Source organism: Macrosteles quadrilineatus, unplaced genomic scaffold (assembly GCF_028750875.1).
Source record: "Macrosteles quadrilineatus isolate MER2022 unplaced genomic scaffold, UCM_ALF_1.0 Scaffold_2__2_contigs__length_208266976, whole genome shotgun sequence".
Classification (NCBI taxonomy): domain Eukaryota; kingdom Metazoa; phylum Arthropoda; class Insecta; order Hemiptera; family Cicadellidae; genus Macrosteles; species Macrosteles quadrilineatus.
The window spans coordinates 4,061,893-4,088,428 of record NW_026542595.1 but is presented as its reverse complement, the minus strand read 5'-3'; the positions used below and the strand labels follow the sequence as shown (position 1 = coordinate 4,088,428).

Sequence of the window (26,536 nt, the reverse complement as noted above, 5' to 3'; positions counted from 1 at the left end):
TGTAGGGATTAATCACCAGGAAGTAGGTGCTTTTGTAAAAAAAATTGACAACTGGAAAAAATCTAAAGCAGCATTAAAAAACCATGAATGTTTTACAAACAATATCATAGATGTTTTTGAAGTTTTTTATAAGTTATTCAAATCGGAAGAGTTTTAAGCAAACACAAGGTGAACAACCAACATAAAAAGTATTTTTCATAAGGGTTTTATATGATTAAAAATCAATAGATCCAGTATTTTTCATGTTTTTCTATATGTTTTCAACTCAAAATAATCAGTAAATTATAGGCTTTAATTTGAGCTATTGATCGTTTGAATCAGTTAAGCTCAAGATACTGTATTATTCAATCATAAATTTGATTATTTCTCGGGGATACTATATTTATTTTAACGCTGAGGAGCAGCATGGGTCCTCTAGTTTAGAAGGAAAAGAATTTTGTCAGCTCTTTCAACTATACCTTTCCTCAATAGATTAAGTGTTTACAAAACACGGGCTTCAATTAAACCAAACCAATTTTTTTAAACTTATTTTTTTATAATTTATTTTTTTTCTAGCATCAACTGAAAATATTATGCTATTTTTTAGTTTATTTAGCCAATGTGTTTGTAACTATTATGTTTTGTTTCAATAATCAGTGGTAAGTGGGTAAATGTACAAGCTACTGAACGGTTAAAGTGACACTTGATTTATGGGGTGAACCTAGCACTCTACGACTGATTTGTGGGGGCTTTGTCTTGACCAGTTTTTTTTTGGGGGGGGGGATTTGTGTCATAAGCCTTAGGGGGGATGTGCACCCCTAAGAAGAAAACTTGAATTTTCATTGTAATAATTTAGGAGATTTCTTTATATCATGATAGTTTGCCTCATTTTTAAAGTTAAAAGTTACTGTACCTACTTATGGCTTTTTAATTGTTGTAACGTATATTTAAATTTAATACATCTATTATACAAAGCAAAATGTTTTTAAGTTTAATTGTCCACCGTCCTTAGTTTAGTTAGTTCCATCCTCAGTTACGTAGTTGTTGTATTGTCATTGTGTGCAGTAGCAGTGCCGCGCTCGCTGGCGTCACGTAGTGAGCAGTGATAACAAACAATGACATTCTGCCTTGCTTCCGTTGCGACGACGCACGGTGTAGGGGCGTGTGGAGGAGGGATTCTGGTGCCTGGGGAGGGTCACTCTTTCCACCACAATAGTTTTACCGTACCTACAGTCAAGGGCGTCGCACGAAAAAAATATTGGGGAGGAGACACTTTAAATTTCCTAACTATTTTAGAAGGATTTCCCAACTATATAACACAGATTTCCCAACTATATTAATATCAAGTTTTTACAGTAGCCTAAGGATATTTTACCTTTAAATCCTCTTTACAGCTGACATACACAAATAACAAGAAATTAAGGGTTTTCTCACATTACCGGTATTGGGTTGACTGTCAATTGTTGATTGTATCTTGTCTCAACTAATGTCCACACTGTAGGTCTACTGATCAATAATATTAAGTTTTCAGCCTGTTAAAATCAATTTATAATAAAAACTCGGTAGATACCGCTCTTCACGTGCAGCTCAGAAGGCTACAGTACAACAACGGCTTAATGATAATTTGTTCGTTTGTTGTGTTGTGATTAGCCTATAATTTAGTTAGGCTAAAACTTGCTATTTCCTGATTCTGACCGGCCAGAGACAGCCTCAATTGGGTTGATTTTTGGAGTTCTTTTGAATGTGATTAGGCCTATGCCTCTGGAATGCCTGAAAACGTGAGTTTGGAGTTTTAATTTTTCTACCCGGACCCCCCTATTTGCTGGGGGGGGGGGTATTATTCCTCCATCCCCCCCCAAAGCCATTTTCTAGTTAAGCCACTGAAATAACGGATACCGGTACCCTGGAGTTGTATGTTGAGAAAATCTAAGAATGATCAAGTACATTTTACACTAGTAGACTTAATACTTGAATGTACAGTTGACTCCCTCTTATCCAGACACCGTTTAACCGGACTACACTCGGTAGAAGGGACATCTCTTTATCCGGATAATTTTTATCAGCTCATCGGTTTAACCGGACTAGATCGGCAGGAAGTGGGCGGTACTGAAACGACTGTTCTCGAAGGAAACATTTGAGACCAGTGATTAAACGTACGTCTAAATACAATGCTCTCTTAAATTTAAATCAAATACTGTACAGAGTATGCATTTAAACAGTCCCTTTTAACGAGATTTTGGGGACGTCGGTTTAACCGGAAAACCTGTTATCCGGACTGGCCTTGGTCCCGAGGAGTCCGGATAGAAAGGAGTCGTCTGTACTTAAAAGTTGTATGGAACATAATTCAAGTTATTATTACAAAAATATGTTTTTGTGCTTTGGTTAATTAATGTGCACGAGACCCTTGCAGGCCTAGGCGAAATATAATAGACTTGGACTTATGTTATGTAGGCCTACTTTTTAATAGGAAGAAACAGTTAAGCCATTCCATGTATTATTTAATGACTAAGTATTAATTCATGGCATGGTAATAGGAATGTAAATTATTAGCCTAATTCTTTAAAATAATCAATGCTTAGTAGGCATGCAAACCTGCGAATTTCCATTTGCGCATGATAGAAAAAGTAAAGCGGTCACGGGTCTAGGTCTTACCATGAGACCTACGGAAATAGCTTTTTCCCTTATGAACAATTTTCTGTACTGACCTGAGAAAATTCTAATGATGGTTTCTGTATTTTAAAATGTTCCTCACATTTCAGGCACGTTCTTATACCTTTACAGCCGCAGAAATTAGATCGGTCCGTCTCCATGTTAAAAAATCTTCTATTTAATCCCTTGTTGAGTTTTCGGAATTAATTTCAATGTCAATACCTGCAGCTCTCATCAATTCGTCTTTTACTTTTAAGAGGAGTTCTTTCTTTATTGCTGAAGGGACAGCAGCACGCCCTTGTGGCAGCAAATCTTCAAGAAGCTGATCTGCTGTAATGTTTACTCCTTTTTCTTTTACTATTTCTCTTGCTTGTAAACGGACTTGATCACACCAACCACTTTCGTGAAGACGCCTCCTAAGTAAGATATTAAATTTTTCGTAATCCCCAGTAACTTTCAAACCTTGTCCTGAAGAATTCATTTTCAACGATGAAAACACTGTAAACCTTCAATATCCTGAAAAAATGAGTCAGAAATTATAAAAGATATAACTTATGTTAACTTAACTTAATGAACATCTAGATGAGTAAATAATAGCAATTACATACAATTATATTTACAAGCAAGAGGTTCATGGTGTGATCATGGTGGCTTTAAGAATTGACTCTGAGGTGAACTAAGGTAGGCTATGTAGAAAACTCTTAAAGAAGTTTACACAAATTGCATTAACTATACATACAGTACTACCTAGTAAAAGTTATTCAAAGAAAAAAATTATTGCAAAAAAATAGTAAGAGGGAACAGTTTCTTTACAAGTTATAAATGTACAAAATTATAGTAGGCCTACCATTTAAAATGTGTTGTCTGTTGGGTACAAAATCTGTATTATGTAGTAACTTAGCTTAACTACATTACCGACTCACTTAACACTACATTACTGACTCTTTAAGTTAACACTACATTTTGCCAGGGTATCAACCAGCTAACTTATTTAACTATTTATTTATTATTTATTAACAGAAGGCCCTTTTTGTAGTAGCCTACATTAACTAAATAGCCAAGGCCAGGGTTTAGGGTAGGCCTACTTGCGGCCCAAAGCCAAATTAACACTAGCGCTCCCCACCCCTTGGATGGAGTATCCCCCAAATTACAGAAAAATCGTGAACATCTCACAGGACATAATCATCATCACCCACAGTCACGGCAATAAATTTTAACTTATTAGTTTTAAGAAAATAAAGGCCTACATTATATCAATTTTATAAAATTTACCATACAGTGAATATTAAGTTAACTTAGCAAATTTTCAACAGCCTATAAGGAGTAAGATATTACCACCCAAAGTGAATAGTCTTACCACAGCCGCCTTAAACTCCAGGCCGTGGCCTTCGAAGTGGCAACGTCACAAGTAGGGTTGTAAGTTAACAGCTGTTTTGTTTGGAAGCAGTTGGTAGGCCTATTTGTGTATTTACTAAAGCTTGGTTACCGTACTGGACTATGAAAATATTGATTCGCTTTAAATGTAGGTAGGTACCTACAGATATAGGTTTTCAATTCATATTGTTTTGGTTTTCAATTCTGTATGTTTTATTTTCAATTAATTATTTTCATAAATTGTTTTTCATCAATTTAAATCAATAAATTGCGAATTAACTTAATGAGCTGGATGTCACCTTTCTGCCATGTTATCTTAAGTATGGGACGTCTGACACTAAACAACCCTACTTGCAACGTTGCCAATTCTACCAGGGCGCAGCCTGTAGTTAAAGGTGGTTGTGGTCTTACCTGGGTCTCTTGGCTTAAGACTTAGACCCAGGACCAATTTACATACCTACTTTTTTCTTTTAGCGAATTTCCCATATAGGGAATAGGCCTAAGCTATTACCGTAGTACTCATGGTAAGACCTGGATCCGAGACTGATCTAATTTTTCATTTTGAGGTCCCTAGAGGCCAAAAACACCATCCGTTCAAATTCATATATATATATTTATATATATATATATGTCCGTTAGCGCGATAACTCGAGCAAAAATTATCCGATTTTGATGAAATTTGGTACAAACGTGTAAACCTATGTTTATTCGAACGAGTTCGCGATCCAGCATAATCGGACCATGGGAACGGGGGATTATGGGGGGTTTTAGGGGTAAAAATGGGGTTTTCCCATTTTTGAACCTAAAAACAAAATATTTTGTGATTTCTTTCTAAAACATTTTGTAGAGCTTAAAAAAAGAAATAATTTAGTATATTGAAGCGCTGTTGTATGCCTAACGGTCACGGAGAAAATTCAAAAATAGTGTAATTAAAAATTCCCATGTTATTCTTATGGAGAAAATGAAAATTGTTGTAGTTTACTTGTTTATGGGTATATATTGATAAAATTTGGCAAATTTATTTATTTCATCCTATACTATTGATGTATGGTCAAAAAACACTTTTTACCTTCCTTGTAGCAGCAAACCTAAGCACTTGTTAAATCTAATGTTATTTATAGGGAATAATATGTCTTATTTATGGAAATATTTTAGTAAAAATGTAATCAGACAAGTTGAAATTCGCTTAGTCTGCAGGTTTGCTGCGGCGGGGGTATTTTATGTCCCCAGTGGTCAATCTGTAGGCTTACTTATTAAACTTCTTACTTAACTGAACTAAGTTAGGTCCAAACAAAAAAAAACTAATTTAAGTTAAACACATTTTGATTAATTTACCTACCGGTACTTCAACTTGTTTTTTTTAGGCTGGATCCGAAAATGCAATCAGTTTTTTGTCAGAAAGAGTCCTAACTTAACTTAAGTTAGCCTACTTAAGTGTCTGAAAAACAATAAGAAATTGATGTATGGTCAAAAAACACTTTTTACCTTCCTTGTAGCAGCAAACCTAAGCACTTGTTAAATCTAATGTTATTTATAGGGAATAATATGTCTTATTGCCATTTGATATGACGAAATTTCGGGTTGAGAGACAAAATTAGATTTTAAAGTACGTAATTGTCGTCTCACCTGAAATTAGGTCACACCTTAAATTTGTCCAGATAGCTTAGCCTACTATGAGATAGTCCAGGACTCTAACGTGTTCGTTAATTAATTATCGTTTCGAGTTTATTGGCTCAGAATATTAATTACAACAATAATGCTTACAATGTTAAGCTTACCTTCAAAAAGTGCTCATCATAGCCACTCGAAAAATATGTGAAATTAAATTTAGAATTTTGAATAACCTATGATGAATGCGAATAACCTAATTAATTAGAAACTTAACTAAAACGAGACTCGGTCGTTATACTTGGTAATCACCAAAGTAAACGTGTCGGGAAAATTAGGCTCGGTCGATCACCAGAGTCGGTACGGGGTTTCTTAAACCAAAATTTACGTAAGACGGCTCGGGGTAACGGGATAATCCCTACGGATATTACTCGGGTGATTTGAATAAATTTCGTGGCAAGTAAGAGCCGAGGGTATGTGTGCTGACGGCGGGAAAAAGCGTGCAAGTCGCGCGCAGCGCGCTTTTGCGGCACAATTAAAATAAAAATTAAAACTTCTCTACAACTAAAAATAAACGGAATTCTATAACGGTAGCACACAATAGTTAAGGGCTCCACCACCAAGGGGAAAACTTTATTTAACTCACCAGGATGACTCGGGTCTTTGCTAATTGTTGGATTGCTCCAAACAGCGACGTCCTTATCAATCTGAGGCCGGTAGACAACTAATATTCCACTGTAATATTACGTCTCGTACACTAAACTGATTATGGTAATGTTCGTATGTGTAATATTTATTAAATTCTGAGCCAAAACAATTAATTATCGACTATGCCTTCGGGCGCCATAAAAATATATTTAACATTCAATAGTCCCTGTTCGGATCGCCATTTGATTTTGCAATAAAAACACTTCCATGTTCTTGGTTCGGGGCAGTCGCGGAACAAGTGTCCCGTACGGTCACAATTCCAGCAAACGTACTGGTTGTTGACGTGGACGGTTTTCTCCAGTGCCACCCCTCTCACACTCGTGTGGGAGTTGGGCACGGATAGGGTTTGTGCCTTGGATCGCGAACTCGGTCCTTGCCGCGCGCGGTCGTACCTTTGGTGCTGCGGGTAGGTCCGGGAGCTCGATTCGCGTGGTGGCTCAGCAGTGACTGCGGCCATTGACTATATAACACTACACAGTAGTGTTATATAGTCAATGCTGCGGCGTTATCGACCGGACGTTCAGAACGCCTTCGCCCGTGATACGCGGTTTCAGGAATGAGAGAGATAGCCGGAGGGGGTGGAGGACGAAACGTGCTCTTATCCCTAACGTAGGACTCGTACTCCTCGGCACGCTTAATCAGTTCGGTCAGAGTCAAGCAGTCCTGGCGTCGAACCATAAGTTTGTATTCGGGTCGCATATTCGTATAAATCAAGTCAATCTTATCGTGGGACGAAATGGATCCTCTCCTTCGAATTAGCGTGCTTAACGCGACCACAAAATCTCTGAACGGCTCCTGGTCACCCTGTGTCCGCTTACGAATCTCTTCGTCCAAGTTACGGCGATAACCGAGAGGTAGATATTGGATTTCGAAATGGCTACGAAAATCCTGGAAATCGGCCCACGCTTCCCGGTTATTGCGGTACCATAACAAGGCGTTACTAGTCAACAGTTCCGGCAGAGCCCTGAAGACCTGGTCTGGGGCTAAGGAATACGCCTCCATTAGCTCCTCCAAGCGTTCCAGGAACGATACCGGGTCTTTGCGACCGTCAAAACGAAGGTTCCACTTACGAACGACGTTGTAAATGGAGGCTCCGTCTAGCGATTGGCGGCCTGAGGGGCCAGCGTGGCTCGATGGATCGGCATCTCGCAACTCGCGAGTTGCCGAGGCGTTAGGACGTGGTACCGCACCGTAGCACAGATCGGCATAATTCGTGGTAGGGGGTGCGGCGTGAGCGGGAACCGTGTCGGTCGCGTAGTGTCCCGTGGGAGTCGCGTCGTTTGACCTCAAGGTATTCACCATTGAGGCTAGGACCCGTCTCACTAGCGTAGAGTCCGCATTCGGTGACAACCCAAGTATCTCCCGTACACTGTCACGTTCGTCGAGGGCGGTATGAACGCCTAACTTGTCCTTAGACGCGTATTCCAACCCGCAATTCGCCGGCGGGATATTAAGAGTGCGTGGAGGATCAACGGTCCGGTAGGGTTCGGTACGGGTAATTGCGGAGAATGGCGATCGCCAAAAATCCACAAAACTCTTCCTAAGTTCATCTGCCGTACCTGCCGTAGAAAGGCCGTATTTACTCATCTCATTCTGCTGCTCCTCTTTGCTCAGTCTATAAATCCACCCGACGCGCGGTCCGTCAAACGGTGTGCGCGGCACGATCGATTCCGTAGACCCACGAGTGGTAACGGCAGTGGCAGCGGTGGTTGCTGTAGCGACATACGTTGAAGTGGTGACGGCAGTTGTAGTGGTAACGGTGGGAGCGGTAGTAACAGCGGGAGCGGTTGTGACGGCGGGAGCGGTTGTTACGGCGGGAGCGGTTGTGACGGCGGGAGCGGTTGTGACGGCGGGAGCGGTAGCAGTTGGCGGTGGGTCATTGTTTTTGCGCGGGGGCCTTTTCCCTGATTCATCTGGAGTCAGCATATACATAACTGGGAAAAGATAAGTCCAAAGGCGCAAAAATAATTCCCAAGGTGTCATTTTTAAATTATTATTAGGAAATACAACAGTCGACGATAATGGTTGTTGTCGAAAAAATACGTAAAAGACTGTGTAACTGTCGTAAGGCTCGTCGCTAATCGCAAATGTTCAGTATAATATTTAAACCACTGATACAATACCCCAACAATCAATGTTTACAATCGCAAAAAGTAAACAAAGTTCCGATAATACGTTAGCCTAATGATCGTTGTGAACTAATTGTTACTGAGCAATACAATAATATGTTAACCAACAATAGGCCCCTGAATATATGGTTTGACCTAGAAATAATTAGAACACAAATGAAACCATTGTAGTTTGATAGTGAAAAGTATTGTGAATAACATATCAAAAGTCTCCAAAAATATCTTTGGTGGAACACCACCATTTTTCCAAAATGGCGGCCAAATCCAGTAGTTTTTTGCTTTTTATTGAAATTCTGACTTTCCAGTCAATATTGGTGAAAAGTCGTAAATACATTTTATTTTCCTCCTGAAATTACCTTTAAAATGATACCAAATACATGTACGTACAACCAAAAATAAACCCCGCAGAAATAAAAAAAATATTTCAAATAAAAGTTTTTTAATAAATTAATGTAATAGTCCATGCAAACCAATAAAACAGACACAGGGATCGTATAAAAATTTGCAAGTAAACGTTTTATGGTTTTATTTTTATTTTTGTGGTGTACAGAGTGACAGATCAAAAGTTGCAAAAAATCAGTCAACGGGAAACCCGTAAATTAATTATATAAAATGGCGGTTTTTCCCAATATCGGACAAATTTTGCAAAAAGAGATACCGAATACTTTTTTGCACATTTTTCGAGATATTGACTTGGGACCACCGCTAATATTTATTGGGTCGTTAGTACTGTACTTCATTTTGATAGGGGACGCGTTTTTGGCCGCCATCTTGGATCCGCCATATTGGACATATATTTTTTTAATGCAATCATAGTGTTGTGACACATCATTTCAAACCACATTCTTATACTGATTTCAATGCTGGAATCCGTTTTTAAATATAGTTTTTCGTTTAGAAGATATGTTTAAACAAAAATTCTCCCCCATACATTTCTTATGGACGTTTCGTAGTTTGATAATTTTTTTCAGATTATTTTTCTTATATATCGGTTGCAGTTCGTTCTGGCCCTAAAATATTCAGTATTGTAAGGGCTTCCATTTGAGCTCTTGAGCATTAAAATCAGACGAGTTAAAGACCAGCTAAGAACCTCAGAACAATATCAATTTTAACTTTTTAGAAATATATTTTTATTAAAAGATTTATAACTCGGGTTGTTAATACGTCACCAAGTTCTTTCTGGTCTCAAATTACTCAGTAAATGTTTGGCTTTGATTTTATTAATTATTAAACAAGATCTGACAATTTTAAAATGAGTCATGGATCTTAATTTAACATTAAAATGTATTTATTTTTAAATTTGTCTTTTTGGACGTATATCCCCAATTCTAAATCACTCCCAAAACTCTTTATAGTCTTAAATAATTCGTAACATTATTTACTTTTATTTTAGCTATGGATTACTTATTTGGAGTTATAAGGGTTCGGGATATATGTCCTTAACCAAAGACAAATTTCTAAAAAGAAATAATTTACTGTCAAATGAAGATTCATGACTCATTTAAAATTTTTCAGATTTTATTTCGTGATTGATAAAATTAAAGAAAAGCATTTACAGAATAATTTAAGACCAGAAAGAACTTGGCGACTTATTAACAACCCAAGTTATAACTCTTTTAATAAAAATGTATTTCTAAAAAGTTAAAATTGATATTGTTCTGAGGTTTGTAGCTGGTCTTTAACTCGTCTGATTTTAATGCTCAAGAGCTCAAATGGAAGCCCTCACAATACTGAATATTTTAAGGCCAGAACGAACTGCAACCGTTAATAAGAACTCGATATAAAAGAAAAATAATCTGAAAAAAAATATCAAACTACGAAACGTCCATAAGAAATGTATAGGGGAGAGTTTTCGTTTGAACATATCTTCTAAACTAAAAAAGATATTTAAAAACGGATTTCGGCATTGAAATCAGTGTAAAAATGTAGTTTGAAATGATATGTCACAATACTATCATTAGATTTAAAAATATATATCTATGTCTAATATGGCGGATCCAAGATGGCGGCCAAAACCGCGTTCCCTATCCAAATGAAGTACTAATGACCTAATAAATATCGGTGGTGGTCCCAAGTCAGTTTCTCAAAAAATGTTCATACAAAATGCATGTAGTATCTTTTTTCAAAATTTTTCCAATGTTGGAAAAATCTGCCATTTTAAATTGTGATTTTAGTGGTTTTCTCGTGCATCGATTTTTGGCAACTTTTAGTATGTTGTTCTGCATACCCAACACTACAAAATAAAACCATAAAACGTTTTCTTGCAATTTTTTTAAGGTCATATCCTATATTTCTCTGACTAGGACTATTACGTTAATTTATAAAAAATATTATTATTTGAATTATTTTATTATTTCTACGGGGTTTATTTTTGGTTGTAGGTACATGAATTTGGTATTTAAAGGTAATTTCAGGAGGAAAATAAAATGTATTTACGACTTTTCACCAATATTGACTGGAAAGTCAGAATTTCAATAAAAAGCAAAAAACTACTGGATTTGGCCGCCATTTTGGAAAAAAGGTGGTGTTCCACCAAAGATATTTTTGGAGACTTTTGATATGTTATTCACAATACCTTTCACTATTGAATAACAATGGTTTCATCTGTGTTCTAATTATTTCTAGGTTTTGCTATTTTTTTCTTATTTTAAGGCGCCTACAATATTATTATATCACTAACGTGTACGTAAACCGTCGTAATTAGGCTCAATCCAAAATATAATAATCCTGTATTATTATATTAAACAATGTTATTCCCTGTGTGTAACAATATTAAATGTATTACAATACAATAAAACTGGGGTATGCTAATTGCTGTTAAATATTAGGACAACCAGAAGTATAACAATATGTTAACCAACAATATTATTATAAAACAGTTCTGATCCCAAATATTTAACGCGTTTCAGTTGCGTTATAAATATTATGCAATGCAACGGATGTAAATATTATGCAGAAATAAGCTCACTAGAATTGAAAGAACTACGGGGAAACTCCAATAACAAACCGTTATCAAACAGCTGATCGGCCGCTCTTATCTCTTGCCCATTCATACAAAGAACAATAGGCAAGCGCAACACTAGTGAACTGACAGGTCAACTAGCCTTCTTAAAGCAAAACAATCCTTACAGAATATTCAGAATTAAATCGAAAGGCAGTGTTAACTATTTCCTACTTAAATAATTATAATCGAATAACAATAAATTATCAAAGGAAATGTATAAACACTGGTATAAATAAATGAGATGTATAAACGGTTAAGTATGAAGTCAATTAAATTCCAATAAATATCCTGTAGTTTTATTATACAAACGTAGTACGTTTAACAACAGTACTGACGTTTAATCGTATTTAGTTCTACGTTAAGTCTTCGTGGTTGGGAAGTGATTGTGTTATCAAGCACCCTCACATGTGCCGAGCCAGTATGTCCAAGAAGCACTGCCTTCCTACTCTCTCACTCTAAGGCAAAACGTGCGCATCCCAACTGGGTACTCCCTGATCCGACTCTTCTTTCAGGACACTCCTTCCAAAGGATCAGGGTGCCAAACTGGCAGGCTTCTTTTCTATTTCTTTAATTTCTCGCTATTTTATTACTACTCTCTCACTGTCGAGTCCTCTGACTCAAAAATCTGCCTCTAACTATTCTTTTCTCAACTTTATCTTCATTTCCCTATCTAATCATCCCAAGTCAAGGTGGAACAGCATACGCCGAGGACTGCATGGTCAAGGGGGAGCTTGGCTACAAGTATGCGGACTCTGGATACCAGGCGACCTCCAGTTTTAAGCAGCCTTCTCCGGGTAAGCGGGGCTCTGCCCGGGGTGACCCACATTTCCCTAGCTACTCGTGGGACCAACATGGAGAATAATTTAAACCGGGAAACCAACAAAAAAGAAGAAGTAAGTATGGAGGTAGAGGAGGGGACAACTCCCCAACGGATGGAGACATCTGAGGCGGCCACAGGGTCCCAAGATGTTATCCCCCGAGAACCTAGCACTCCCGCCCAGGAGGTGCCCGCACCTCAGGGAGGGGATGCAATGACACTATCGGAGGAGGAAGGCCTCCTCAATGAAGACGACTCCGAAACTGTCAAGGAGTTAGAGGTAGAAGCTGGAAAGCTCAAGCTTACATCAAGGAAACCTTGGCGAAAGATGTGCGGTTCCAGAACGAAGAGATTCCTCTGGCTTGTAAGGAGGGGAGTTCCAAGGCAGGAAGCCTATGAGCAGAGCCTCGAGCCACTAGGGAGGAATGACAATAAAGGGGAGACCAGCAGTAGGCCAAAAAGACCTAGGCAGGACACAACTACCCCCGAAGAAGCCCGTATGAGGAAAAACAGGAAGAAAGAGAGCTCAGCAGGGGCAACGCCTACTACCCAGGAGGCAACCAGTCAACCCCACAAACTCTCTTATAAACAGGCGACAGAGGGGATCAGAATTGGAGTCATCCACTCCGACTACCCCGAGGTCCTGCTTACAAGCGAACAGATGGATGCACTTCAGGAGATCATCTTGACTCTCGTCTGGAGTGAGGCTCCAGAGGAAGGCCTTCGGCCTAGATTCAACGCAGTCTACAGCAGGCAGGGCTACATGGTTCTGGTCTGCGCAAATGAGGAGACGGCTGCCTGGATAAGAACTAAAGGCGAAAGGATAAGCCTTGAGGGGGGGATAACCGTGAAGGTCGTGTCTGAGGGAGACATTCCCAAGGCAAAAGTCCTAACGGTCTACTTCCCGAACAGTAGCCAGTACTCGACCCAGCACATCCTGTGGGCACTCAACAGGCAAAACGAAGACCTGCCAGCAGAGACTTGGAGGGCTCTGAGCAGAGTGGAAGTCGAAGGAAATGCAGTGATTTTGGTTCTGTCCATCGACCCAAAGACGGCTGCCAGGATCACTAGGGACCGTCCATTGATTGTGGCCTACAGATTCGGTGTAGTCACGCTTAAGCTGAGGGGCAAAGGTCCGGAGGAGGGAGCTGTTCAATCAGCTCCGGCACCTCGGCCTGAGCCCCCCTCGTCCACCATAACATCAAACGCTGAAGGGGAGGCCACCGTCACTCCAGCGCAGCCAACAACCGCTCCGCCAGCGCAGTCACCAAATGCTCCGCCAGTGCAACCACCATCTGCCACCCTGGGTGCAAGGAAAAGGACACCACCCTCAACATCCACTTCCACGGTGAGGTCAGTGGAGTCAAGGAGGGGCGAAGAAAGGAGAAGCCAAGACTCCCGGCACTTCCCTATCTTCGACAGGAGAAACTCCCGGGAAAGGAGAGAGGAGAGGCACAGGGGGCCCTCAACTACAAGAAGGGAGCAGTACCGGCCAAGGAGCAGCAACCCTAGACAAGGGGACAGAAGGGAGTCCCATCACCGTGACAGGAGGGGTAAGAGTGACCCCTCAGACAGGAAACGGGAATGAATTCCCGATTCATACAGGCCAACCTCCATCATGCCAAAGGTGCTTCAGCAGCCCTGGGCAGGAGGTTTGCCACCGAAGGGCTTGATTTTGCCCTCCTACAAGAACCCTGGGTAAGAGGAGGAACAATTCGAGGTCTTCCAACCCAGGTGGGTAAGCTGGTATACGATAGGGGATCTGCTAACCCTAGGGCCTGCATCCTCATGAACCCTAACAACGTATGCTTAGCTGTTACAGAATTCACCAGCCGTGACTTGGTAACAATCCAAGTCGATTTCGACTCCACTGCAGGGAGGCAAAAAGCTCTAGTTGCCTCAGCCTACTTCCCCAACCCAGGAGAAACTTGTCCTCCGGGGGCGGTGGTGCAGTTGGTGGAGTATGCTAGAAGCAAGAGGATTCCCCTAATCCTCGGCTGTGACGCAAACGCTCACCATACCATCTGGGGGAGTTCGGACACTAATGAAAGAGGTAAGGATCTCCTGGAATTTATATTTAAGGTTGACTTACAGATAGAAAATATAGGTAATGTACCAACCTTCAGAAATAGAATAAGAGAGGAAATTTTGGACCTCACCCTATCGTTAAACCTTGGTCACCTGGAAACAAAAGGATGGCACGTCTCTGATGAAGCCTCTCTATCTGACCACTGCCATATTAGGTTTGACTTGATAGCAAGCGTCAAAAGCGTTCTGACTTATAGGGCTCCTAAAACAACAGACTGGGTGGGATACAAGGAATCCCTCAGGGATGAAGTTGAAGAAAAGGTGATCCAACTCATGACCATTGACGGCCTTGACATGAAGGCAGAACAGTTAAACAGGCCAATGCTAAATGCCTTTGAGGAAAATTGCCCTCTCAAAACCAAAAGGACAACAAGAAATGTGCCCTGGTGGAATGAGAAGCTAAACAAGATGAGATGTAAACTCCGTAAACTCTTTAACACCACCAAAAGAACTAGGGATTGGGCTAACTACTCAAGAGCCCTAACGGAGTACAACTCAGAGATAAGGAAAAGCAAAAGGAAGTCCTGGAGGCAGTTCTGTGAGGGGATTCAAAACCTACCAGAAGCAGCTAGACTGCAAAAAGCCCTTCAGAGAGATGTGCCTAACCCGCTCGGTACATTAAAACGGGAGGATGGGAGTCACACAATAGGAATGGAGGAGACTCTTGAAGTCCTTATGAACACCCAATTCCCAGGGAACACCCCACTAGGCAACTCAACAGGACAACACGTGATACCCTGGAATAGGAAATCACCTAGAGACATTGCTTTGGCTAGAAGATTTTCGAGTAAGCTGTTCAAGCCGGAGGTCGTGAAGTGGGCTGTCGATTCATTCAGCCCTTTCAAGTCTCCAGGCGGGGACGGAATATTCCCAGCTCTCATCCAAGAAGGACTAGAGGTCCTTTTAAATCATATGATAGCTCTGTTCAGGGGCAGCTCTGCCCTAGGTTACATCCCAATTTGTTGGAGGAAATCAAGGGTGGCGTTTCTGCTGAAAAAAGGTAGAGACCAGGCCCAGCCTAAATCCTACAGGCCAATTTGCCTGTCGTCTTTCATGCTAAAGACTATGGAAAAAGTGATAAACCGCCACATTAGGGATGCATATTTAGTTATCAACCCCCTAAGTGCGAGCCAACATGCGTTCATGAAGGGCAAATCTACAACAACGGCCCTAAGCACCCTAGTGGCAAAGATCGAGGAAACCCTAGAACACCAGGAAATTATGGCAGGGGTCTTCATGGACATACAGGGTGCCTTTGACAACGTGAGTTACAAATCTATAGAGGCTGCAGTCAGAAGCAGGGGCATCTCCCCCGACGTAGCAGCTTGGATAAATGCCCTGGTCAAGAGCAGGGTGGTGACGGCAGAATTGGGAGGCTACTCGACAGCTATCATTGCTCGGCAGGGTTGCCCTCAAGGAGGGGTTATCTCACCCCTGCTGTGGGCTCTTGTGGTGGATGATCTACTGAGAGAGGCTGACAGGAGAGACATAGACCTCCAAGCCTTTGCAGACGACCTAGTGCTGACTGTCAGAGGCAAACACGCAGCCACAGTGAACAACCTTACCCAGACAGCCGTTAGCTTCATTGAGGGGTGGTGCTCCAAAGAGGGGCTCACAATTAACCCTGACAAAACAGAGCTAATCTCCTTTACGAGAAGGAGAACTAACCTAACAGCCCCAAAAATTCAGGGGAAAAGTGTAAAACTTGTGAAGGAAACAAAATACCTTGGAGTTTACCTCGACCAGAAACTGACCTGGAGCAGGCACTTTGACTATGTACTCGCAAAAGGTACAGGTGCTTTTGGTGCTTGCAGAAGAACCTTTGGCAAGAAATGGGGACTCAGTCCCAAACTCACACATTGGACCTATGAAGCCATAGTCAAACCAATGGTTACATATGCAGCCTTAGTATGGTGGCCTAAGGCAGAGCAGACAGTAGCTGGCAGGAAACTGCAGCAGCTGCAAAGGCTAGCGTGCTCGGGGATCTGTGGAACCATGAAATCCTGTCCCACAGCTGCAATGGAGGCAATACTCGACATGCTCCCACTAGGGCTGGAAGTTAAGAAATGCGCAGCCATATCTGCACTAAAAATGGGCAGCAGAGGTGAGCTGAATCTACAGAGGCAGTCTGGCCACCTGTCCATCCTGAGGGGATTCCCAAGCATGGACATGGAACTAGGCACACCAGACCTCATGACAAAGGAATACGACTTCGAGATTCCTTACCAAGTTGCAATAGGGGGAAGAGACAACTGGCAACAGTGCAACTTCAGCAATGACAGAGCATGCTTGGTCTATTACACCGATGGAAGTCGGAAGGATGAGAGATCAGGGCTGGGAGTGTATGGTAACAAAACCAAAATATCTCTGGCCTTGGGCAGAACAACAACAGTTTTTCAATCAGAGGTCCTGACGATTGAGTGCTGTGCTAATAATATTATTAGCAAGAATCTAAGAAAGGGTAAAATCCTTATTCTCTCTGACAGCCAGGCAGCACTGAAGGCGCTGGGGTCATGTGTGACACAGTCACGAACAGTAAAAGGGTGTAAAAACACCCTCAAAAAGTTAGCAGAGCGAAACCAAGTCAAATTGTCTTGGGTTCCTGGACATTCGGTGCATGAGGGGAACGAAAAAGCCGATGCATTGGCCAGGAAGGGTGCGGAAGACCAACTGTCAGGACCAGAACCCTACTGTGGTACCCCCATAAGCTCAGGAGTAGCCAAAGTCCAAGACTGGGTCAAGGTTCAAAAGGCTCTGGCCTGGATGAACCACCCAGGTATGAGGACGTCCAAATTACTAATCGACCCCACTGATAAAGGCTGGAAAGACTTGCTGAGCCTTAAGAAAGGGGACATTAGTCTGCTAGTAGGAGTGTTAACAGGGCACGGTCCTATCAGGAAACATCTCAGGACCATAGGGAGGTCACAAACAGACCTCTGCAGGTTCTGTGAGAACGAGGTAGAAACCTCAGAACATTTATGGCTGGACTGTCCAGCGTTGGCCCATAGAAGGCTTATATCTCTGGGGAGGTTATTCCTGAAACCAACAGAGATAAGGAAGCTGGGTGTCTTTCAGCTCCTGGGCTACTTGAGGAGCCTAGGGCTGTCAGAATGAATTAAAGGGTGCTACAAAAGGTCTCCAGGCCGAAGTAGCTAGGGGTATGCCATTACCCCAGCCCCCACAAAAAAAAAAAAAAAAAAAAAAAAAAACACCAAGAAGAAGACCAGAAAATAAGAATCTTCACAAGATTGGTATTACAAGGAAAATTGCGTGAAGCTACAAGATGGCTCACAGATCGCTCCGTCGATGGAGTACTCACACCTGACGATATCCTTCCTGATGGTCAAAATGTTTTTCAAGTTTTAAAAAATAAGCACCCACGTCAAATGGTTCCGAATGACAATACCTTTCTAGCTGATGAGAACTTACCATTGATGGTAGATGTAGATATATCCAGTGACCACATAGAGAAGATGGCTAGACGTTTGCATGGAAGTGCTGGCCCTAGCGGAACAAATGCTGATCAATGGAAGAATATGTTGCTGCGCTATGGAGCACATAGCACTCGTTTAAGGGAAGCAGTCGCATCGTTAACTCGATGGATGGCAAACGGGATAGTAAACTGGAACTCGATCAGAGCTCTGTTAGCTAGAAGAGGATTAGCACTGAACAAATACCCTGGTATTCGCCCAATAGGAGTTGGAGAAGTTTTGCAGAGACTATGTGCAAAAACCATGGCTTTTGTAACAGGTGAAGATGTTCAAGAAATATGTGGATCTGACCAACTCTGCGCCGGAACAAAAGCTGGAATAGAAGGTGCTATACATGCTATGACGGACCTATTCAATGAAAAGAACCAAAATTGTATTTTACTTGTAGATGCCTCAAATGCGTTCAACGCCTTGAGCAGGCCTTTAACTCTGTGGAATGCTAGGGTGCTTTGGCCTCGTTGCGCTCGTTTCCTATTCAATACATACCAAGGCTATGCAACCATTATGTTTAGAGGAAGCAATAAAATCATCCTTAGTCAAGAAGGAACCACTCAGGGAGACCCTTTAGGCATGCTAATGTATGCAATTGGCATATTACCTTTGGTAAAAAAACTAAAAAGCCTAAATTGGAAGCAAAACTGGTACGCTGATGATTCTGCATGTTTCGGTGAAATACTTAAAGTTAGAGAATGGTTTAACGCTTTACGTGTTGAAGGGCCAAAATGGGGGTATTACCCAGAACCCAAGAAAAGTGTATTGATAGTAAAACCTGAATATAAAGAAAAAGCAGAAGAAATTTTCAGAGACCTACAAGTGAAAATTGTAACATCGTACAGGTTTTTAGGGGGTATTATTGGTAGCTCAGAAGAAAAGAAGGAATTCGTGAAAGAAAAAGTAAAAAAATGGGTTGATTGTATAAAGAAATTTGGCATAGCTGCATATAAAAGTCCTCAAGCAGCGTATACTGCCTTTACTAAGTCATTACAAAATGAATGGGCATTTCTCCAAAGAGTAACAGAGGGATTTAGTGAAGAATACGAAGATTTAAAAACTGCCATACATCGCCATTTCACTCCCAACCTTTTCGAACAAGAGATTTCTGAACTTGAACATGACTTGTTCTCTCTCCCTACTCGTTTTGGAGGCTTAAATATTCAGGACCCGACAAAGAACGATGGTATTTCATTTGAAGCATCAAAACAATGCACAGAAAAATTAATATTAGCCATTAAAAATGGACAACCATTAAAGATTAATGATCATGTATCAACACTACAAGATGTAATAAAGAAGAGAAAACTAGAAAAAGACATGTTGGCTAAAGCAAATAATGAACGAATTATGGAATTACTTCCTGAAAGTCAAAAGAAGCCAATAATTAGAATTGTAGCAGGGAATACTAGCCAATGGTTAACTGTGACACCATGTGCATCTGATCATACGGATTTGTCCCCGGATCAATTCAGAGATGCTTTGTCAATTCGCTATGGCCGCACACTAAGAAATTTACCAGTACGATGTGATGGTTGTGATCAACCTATGAATCTAACACATGCATTAAATTGTAAAAAAGGAGGTTTGATCAAACATGGGCATGATCAACATCGAGACCACTGTGCTGCGATAGCAAATATGGCCTGGAAAGGGGTTGAAGTCGAGCCTATTATGAGAGAAGCTGACCCTGCAAACAATGTGCCTGCTTTAAAAGCTGATTTTAAAGTTAATGGTATTTGGGAGGCTGAGAGAGTAGCGTTTTTTGATAATCGCATTGTTAATGCTGACGCTCCCTCTTACGCCAACCAAGAATGGGGAACAATATCTCGAAACCATGCCGTTCAGAAACACAATAAATATGACAAAGCAGCCGAAGACATCAGAGGAAGCTTCACACCATTAATATGTTCCACGGAAGGAGTCCCCCACAAAGAATATGAAGCGTTTCAGAGGAGAACAAGCGAAGCCCTGGCTGTAAAATGGAGAAAACCATACTCTCAAATTATCGGATGGTTGAGGATCCAAAGCCAGCTTTCCATCATTCGAGCAGTTTCGTTAAGGCTACGGGGAACTAGACGAAAAATTCGAAGCATTCAATTTGAAGATGGTGCCGCAATTCCCCCATTGCTCTATTGAGCTTTCATTTTATTTTTTTGAACATTTATATTTGATTGAAAATCATAGTCATATGTTGAATTGTTTGAAATGTATAAATAAAGTTTTGCAATATAGGCCTACCTTGGACAAATTGTAAATATTAATCAATTGAAACAAAAGAGTTGTTGAAATATAGTTTTATTTATAAAACACAAAAAAAAAAATAAGAAATTACTAAATGTAATGCATATTGAGTGGTTGGATGGCATCATGGTAGGTGGTTTGGACGAGTTTGTTCCGTATGTAGAGACTCTCGTATCTGGTGGCACAAACAACCGAATGAAAATATTGATTATTCGATTGTTTCATTCAATATATCGATCAATACCTTATTTTCATTCAGTTGTTTGTGTCAACACTCAACAGATACGGAAGTCTAAGTTACCAGAGGGAACAGCTTTGAGCTTTGTGACATAAGTAAACTTAGGCCTAAATGCGATGCAAGATCAAACAATCCCTATAAGCCTAGTAGATACAAGGAACTAAGTTAATTGTTCATTAACTAACTAACCAGTTTGAAGCTTATCTTATGGTTGATTATTGCAGACTAGGCCCAATCATCTCTTATTTAGGTAGGCCTATGTAAGGAGGGTGGTCGGGTTTAATGCGGATTCAGAAGTACCTAGATTAGGAAAGTAAAGTTTAGGTATTATTAATTTTAACAAAAATATTAAATATTAACAAACCGACTTATTAATTTATGTTAGGCTACCTCTAGACTGTCATGGAATAACTTAGGTGCGTGGAATAGGTTACCTAGGCCTTTGCCTCAGTTGTGCCCATCTCAAAAGTTGTAACTTGTAACTTTAACTTAGATGTTCAATAAATTAGTGGACAGTCTTCGAATTGGCTCGGATGGGCCTGTTGTGAAAACAAGAATAATTAATTACGGTACTTAATAATTAATTGTTGGACCTACCTTGCAACGGCGAATGCAATAAGAGCAAGACATTGACATTTAATAATAGATTTAGTAATTAGTAGGCTAGTAGTAGTAGTAGTAGTAGAGTAGTAGTAGCACAGACAATAGTAGTCTTAGTGTTGCCAATCCAATATGGCCCAATTACCCCCTCCAGAGCAAAGAATTACCCGCTTTTTCTCAAAATTACCCTCAACAAACCAAAAATTCCCTTTCGACACTCTTGCCTGTCTCTAAAAGTAACGAATACAAACCCTGATAAATTAGTTTTGAGTAATCCCACAAATTAAGATGTAAAGAACTAAATATGGGACTTGAGACTTGTAATTAACCTTCATAATGAAATTTTCAATCTTATGACCTTAAAAAAATAATTACATAAGTTACTTAGGCCTACAATGATTTGATTTTTTTATGATAGCCTATGTGATAAAATTATTTAGTAATGAGTAAGTACTAAAATTTAATTTTTTATTATTAATAGGGAGGAAATATAGTTATTATAACCAATAAATATTATTATTCCCCTGTTTTAGTTTCACAGAGGATACGCGTCCGGTAACCAGACGTGGATTAGGCGTCCGGTAGTGACGTCACCGGGTTGTGGGGTCCCGGAACGCCATTACCACAACAATACGATGATCGGTCAGCGTTGTTCGTGGTGTAGTGGATAGAGTGCTCGGCTGATATCCTAGAGGTCCCTGGTTCGAAACCCATCGGTTACTTTAACTTTTTGTCACAGATTTTGCTTTGAATGTAATTTCTTCTTAACTGTACATCTTTTGTTAGAATTTTGGGCATTTATAATTTTATGTTATAAAGAGAATTGAACCTTCATTTGATTTTTTAATTATCAGCAAGTTTGGTTGGTTAGGTTAGGTTATGACAGTAACTGCCGGACGCCTAATCCACGTCCGGTTACCGGACGCGTTATACTTTTCATCCTCTTTAGAAGTATTAGTACGGTATTTTCCTTCCACCATGGTTTCAGGCATTAAAGGCATTTCAGGCCAGGCTACCACCAAAAGTTTTTCAACTCCAATCCCAAAGAAAAGACTACAAACAACCGTACTGACTGAAACTGAAACTGAACCGAACGAACCGACTGAACGCTGTAGCCTACTAGAGTGACTGAGTCTGAATGAACTATTCCAATGGTGAGAACTGAACCAAACTGATGAAGGTTAAGAGAAGTAGTGTAAAACAATAAAAAGTCTATGAAATTACTTTAATGGGAAACAAATACAGGGAAATATTTTTCTTTTAGTGAAATATAAAAGTAATAATACGAAAAACAAATAATATTTGATCAGTTGTCATTTACCCGCTTTTTACCCGCCTATTTGCCATTACCCGCAGCATTACCCCCTTGCCATTACCCGCAGCATTACCCCCAGTAACCCGCTTTTCGGGTAATTACCCGCTTTTTGGCAACACTGAAAAAAAAAAAAACAAATAAAACGGTACCGGTAATGAGGAAGGACTACCGTAGCGTCTCAGTTTCCTCTTCCTGGTCAGAAACCGATGAGAACGAACGAGATCCTCTCTTCTGCAAAGGACTCGGGCGGAGTGGGCCAGTGGGGAAAAAAACATAAAAAAACAAAACATTTGATTTTTGGAGAATAGCTGGTTTTGATCAAAATTAATATGTTATGGTCCTAATAATTCTAAAAAAATAGTACAACACCCCATTGCTGTAACAATTTCGGTTCAAAAGTTATTGCAAATTTTGTGATTTTAGCGAATTTCCCTACGGGGAATAAGCTATTGTATTTTGTAGGTCTCATGGTAAGACTTAGTCCCGGGACCGATTTACTTTTTCATTTTGATGTCCCTAGAAGCCAAAAACACCACCCGTTAATATATATATATATATATATATGTGTGTGTGTGTGTGTGTTTATATATATATATTTAAATATGTGTCCGTTAGCACCATAACAAAGGCGGCCGTGCCATAACTCGAGCAAAACCTACGTTTATACGAACCAGCATGATCGGACCATGGGAACGGGGTTTTATGGAGGTATTTATGGGGTAAAAATTGGGTTTTCTCATTTTTGACCCTCAAAACATAAAATTTCCCAAAACCATTTTGAAGAGCTTAAAAAACAAATAATTCAGTAAGTGTTTTTGTATGGTTATTGGTTACACAGATAATTGTAAATTAAAAATTCCGATGTTATTCTAATGAAGAATAAGTAAACTGTTGTAGTTTGCTTGTTTATGCATATATTTGGATCAACTTGCCCAATCTATTTATTTTATACTAAGCTATTAATATTTTACTAAAAAACACACACTTTATTACCCTGTAGGCAGCAAACCTAGGTGCTCGTTAAACCTAATGTTATTTGAATAGATTTATTTGAAAATCAAATCAGGCAAATGGAAATTCGCTTAGTCTGCAGGTTTGTTGTGGCGGGGGTATTTATCTATAAAATATCATATTTAATCTCACCGCTACCCACCTATGTTAAAGGTTGTTAACAAGCTTATATATTGGAGAAAGTATGTGTCAGAATGCTAACACCGTTTATTTCATTTGCAATAAATTGATCAGTCAGGCTGTAGAGACGTTTGTTTTAAGAATATCGGCTTACTCCTCGATGACCGTTCCCCTCCCCATTCATTGGAGGTGGAGCAATTTCCAGTGGGGCCTTGGGTGGAGAGTCTGAACCCATAAAAAACTAGATATTTAGGTCTAACAAAGATGTGCTGAGTTTAAAACATTCTAACTTATACTGTTTAAAAATACCTCCGCCACAGCAAACCTGCACACTAGGTAAATTTCCATTTGCCTGATTTTAAATTAAGTCTATTTAAATGACATTTTATGTTTAACGAGTACCTAATTGGATGTATTTTATTAGAAGCGGTTAAAGTATGGTGGACTATCTTTGACAATGAACTTCTTTAACTATAACGTGTGATCATGTGATCAAACTTGTCAAATCCTCATCAGGTTAAATAATCATCAGGTGTGTCCTAGACCTGATTCAGCGGTTCAGTGTTAGGCCCAATCCTATACCTGTCGTACACAAATGGCATGCCTGTATTTCCCAGAGTCTAGCTGTCAGACGCACACTTCTGATATTAACCTCCGACAACCAGAGTTTGTCGCGGGTCTACCTCAAACGGCAGATGGACCTCCTTCAACCTTGGCTTACTAAGTGGAGGATTAAAGTCAATGCATGCAAATGTGATGCCATCCGCTTTACACGCACCCAGGAGTCATGCGGATAGCCACTTCCTCACGATCGACGGTCGAGGTCAACGCCCCAGACCCGTGGAGGAAGTAGATATAGTAGCCTACCTAGCTGGAGGTGCAACTCGACAGGAGGCTGACCCTGAAACCACATATTGTGGACCACGTCTGCAAACTGATGTCTGGTGGAATTGAGTGCCTATGCCCACTGTTTAACGCAAGACGTATGCCCATCTCGTCGAAGCTACGGCTGTACACTGCAGTGCTCCGGCCGATGCTGACAAACGCCGCAACGGCCTGGTGCCACCTCGCCTGCAGAACAGCCCGAAATAAGCTGCTGTCAGTCCAGAGCAGGGGTCTTCGATGTGCAACTACTTGCTCCTAGTAGTCGTGGTACATTATAAACACTGTCATCAGGGCTTCAGTGCAGATCTTTACCATCCGAGACTTCGTCGTGTCGGGCAGACAGCAAATTTCGATCAGGAGTCTGAAGAGACGCAGCGGTAGCTAATCAGATACCTCCTCCACCAAGCACTTTCCCTACCGCTCCAACCCCAGATGATGGATTGAAGAGAAGTCACATCACACCCACTGTCAGACAGCTGAACTTCCAGGACTAAAGGCCCGAAATACTGTATCTATACAGGCCATGACAGGAGAGGTCGAAGATTGAAGAGAAGTGAGGATGACTGCATCCTCATTCCACACAGCCATATATAGACTGACTGACCGACTAGAAGGTCAACAATCCAAACAAACAATATGTTATCTTTATAGAACATACGAAAAAAATATTGAAATATTGGGTAGTTAATGTAAGAACTTACAAACAAAATATTATTAAAATCATCACTAATGTCCCAATTCCATATTAACACTGTTTTATTCTGTTATTCAGACAAAAAACTCATTACTCTTTGATTTTAATGATGATTGCCAGTACTAATTTTAAAACAAAGGGGAGCCCCCTGACATCCTCCAGACTGGTCTAGTGGTTAGAGCGTGGGACTTCGGCCGGTGCCTGAGGTCCCGCGTTCGAATCACCAATGGATTTTATCTAAGTGATAATGCCGCAACCCCTATAGGTCTAGCCTGAAGCATGAAGTAATGTGAAAAACAATCCCTTCTTAGGACAAAAAAACAACAAAAATCTTTAAACAAACTTCAATATTTTTAGTATTGTCTCGGTCAGTTAATTGTTACTAAAGCAAACACTTTAGAATTAGGAGGCACTTATTTAATAAAACTCTATTTATTAGTGTATTTGTGATAATTGGGAATTATGTTCTTATTTAAGGTTCAACTTTTCAAACGGCCATGGTTCCGTGTTCTGTCCGGCCCGGTGTACAGCAGAGGTCGTGTTTTGTTTACAACTTGTATCTTTTTATTTCAGTCTTAGTTTAATCAAATAAAGCGATCTAATCATAAAGTACAACTAATACCCGAGTTATATAACCAAGCAGCCAAAGCACATTTAATGAAATCAACCCTAAAAAATACTAGAAGCAAAATCTTGTCGACACTAGCGATCAGTGTTTCCTGGACATAAACTAGACACGAAAAACTAGCTTCCAAATTTACGAGGGGAGGAGGTTTTCTTTAGTGTGTCCTTGGATGAGTGAGATAAGACTCATGGTGGAAGAGAAGACTACTTGTGTTGGTTAAGCCATAATAGATAAAGCATACCCTACAGCTGAAACCAGTTTTATTGTTAGTTCTGTCATTACACATTAAACGCCAACAGTGATGATAGCCTCTCAAGAACCATCCCTGTGCTTCAGCCCCTTGACCTAGAACATAACATGACCTTTCTTTATCCAGCCACTAATGAGGAAGTGCTAGCAACAGTAACTTCTCTTAAGTCGTCTTCCTCGACTGGAGTTGATGACATATCCTCCAGACTCTTAAAGTCCTGTGAAGAACTCTGTCTGCCTCTCACATTCATAATTAACAAATCCTTATTTCAGTCCACTGTTCCACCCAAGCTGAAAATAGCAAAAGTATACCCTTCACAAAAAAGGCTGCAAGGAAGATATAATAAGCAATTATAGACCAATATCGCTTGTTTCGACAATCTCTAAGGTCTTAGAAAAAATTGTCCTGGCACGACTTATGCATCATCTTAAGTCCAACGAAATCCTGCCCAAAGGACAACATGGCTTTATACCTGGAAGATCTACTATAACGGCAATCACCGAGATCCGTCGAGTACATCATTGACAATCTGGAAACCGGAAGGACTGTTAGTGAAGCTTTTCTAGACCTGAGTAAGGCGTTTGATTGCCTCGACCACCAGCTTATCCTCAAGAAACTTGAAGCCTATGGGATTAGAGACTCGGCTAAGGACTGGTTTCAGTCCTACCTGAAAGGAAGGCGCCAGGTCGTTGAAATCAGTTCCACGAAAAATGGCA

The 26,536-nt window shown here is 40.4% G+C and overlaps 1 protein-coding gene across 1 annotated transcript in view; it reads right to left on the bottom strand.

Moving 5' to 3' along the window:
* Positions 1-2,923, bottom strand: part of LOC128986409 (alpha-ketoglutarate-dependent dioxygenase alkB homolog 4) — a 29,074-nt gene extending 26,151 nt beyond the window's left edge. The window contains exon 1 of the mRNA XM_054406769.1: positions 2,685-2,923. Coding sequence (XP_054262744.1) covers positions 2,685-2,789 — 105 coding nt within the window. The 5' untranslated portion in view covers positions 2,790-2,923. The remainder of the gene's footprint in view (positions 1-2,684) is intronic.
* Positions 2,924-26,536: the final 23,613 nt, after the last annotated feature.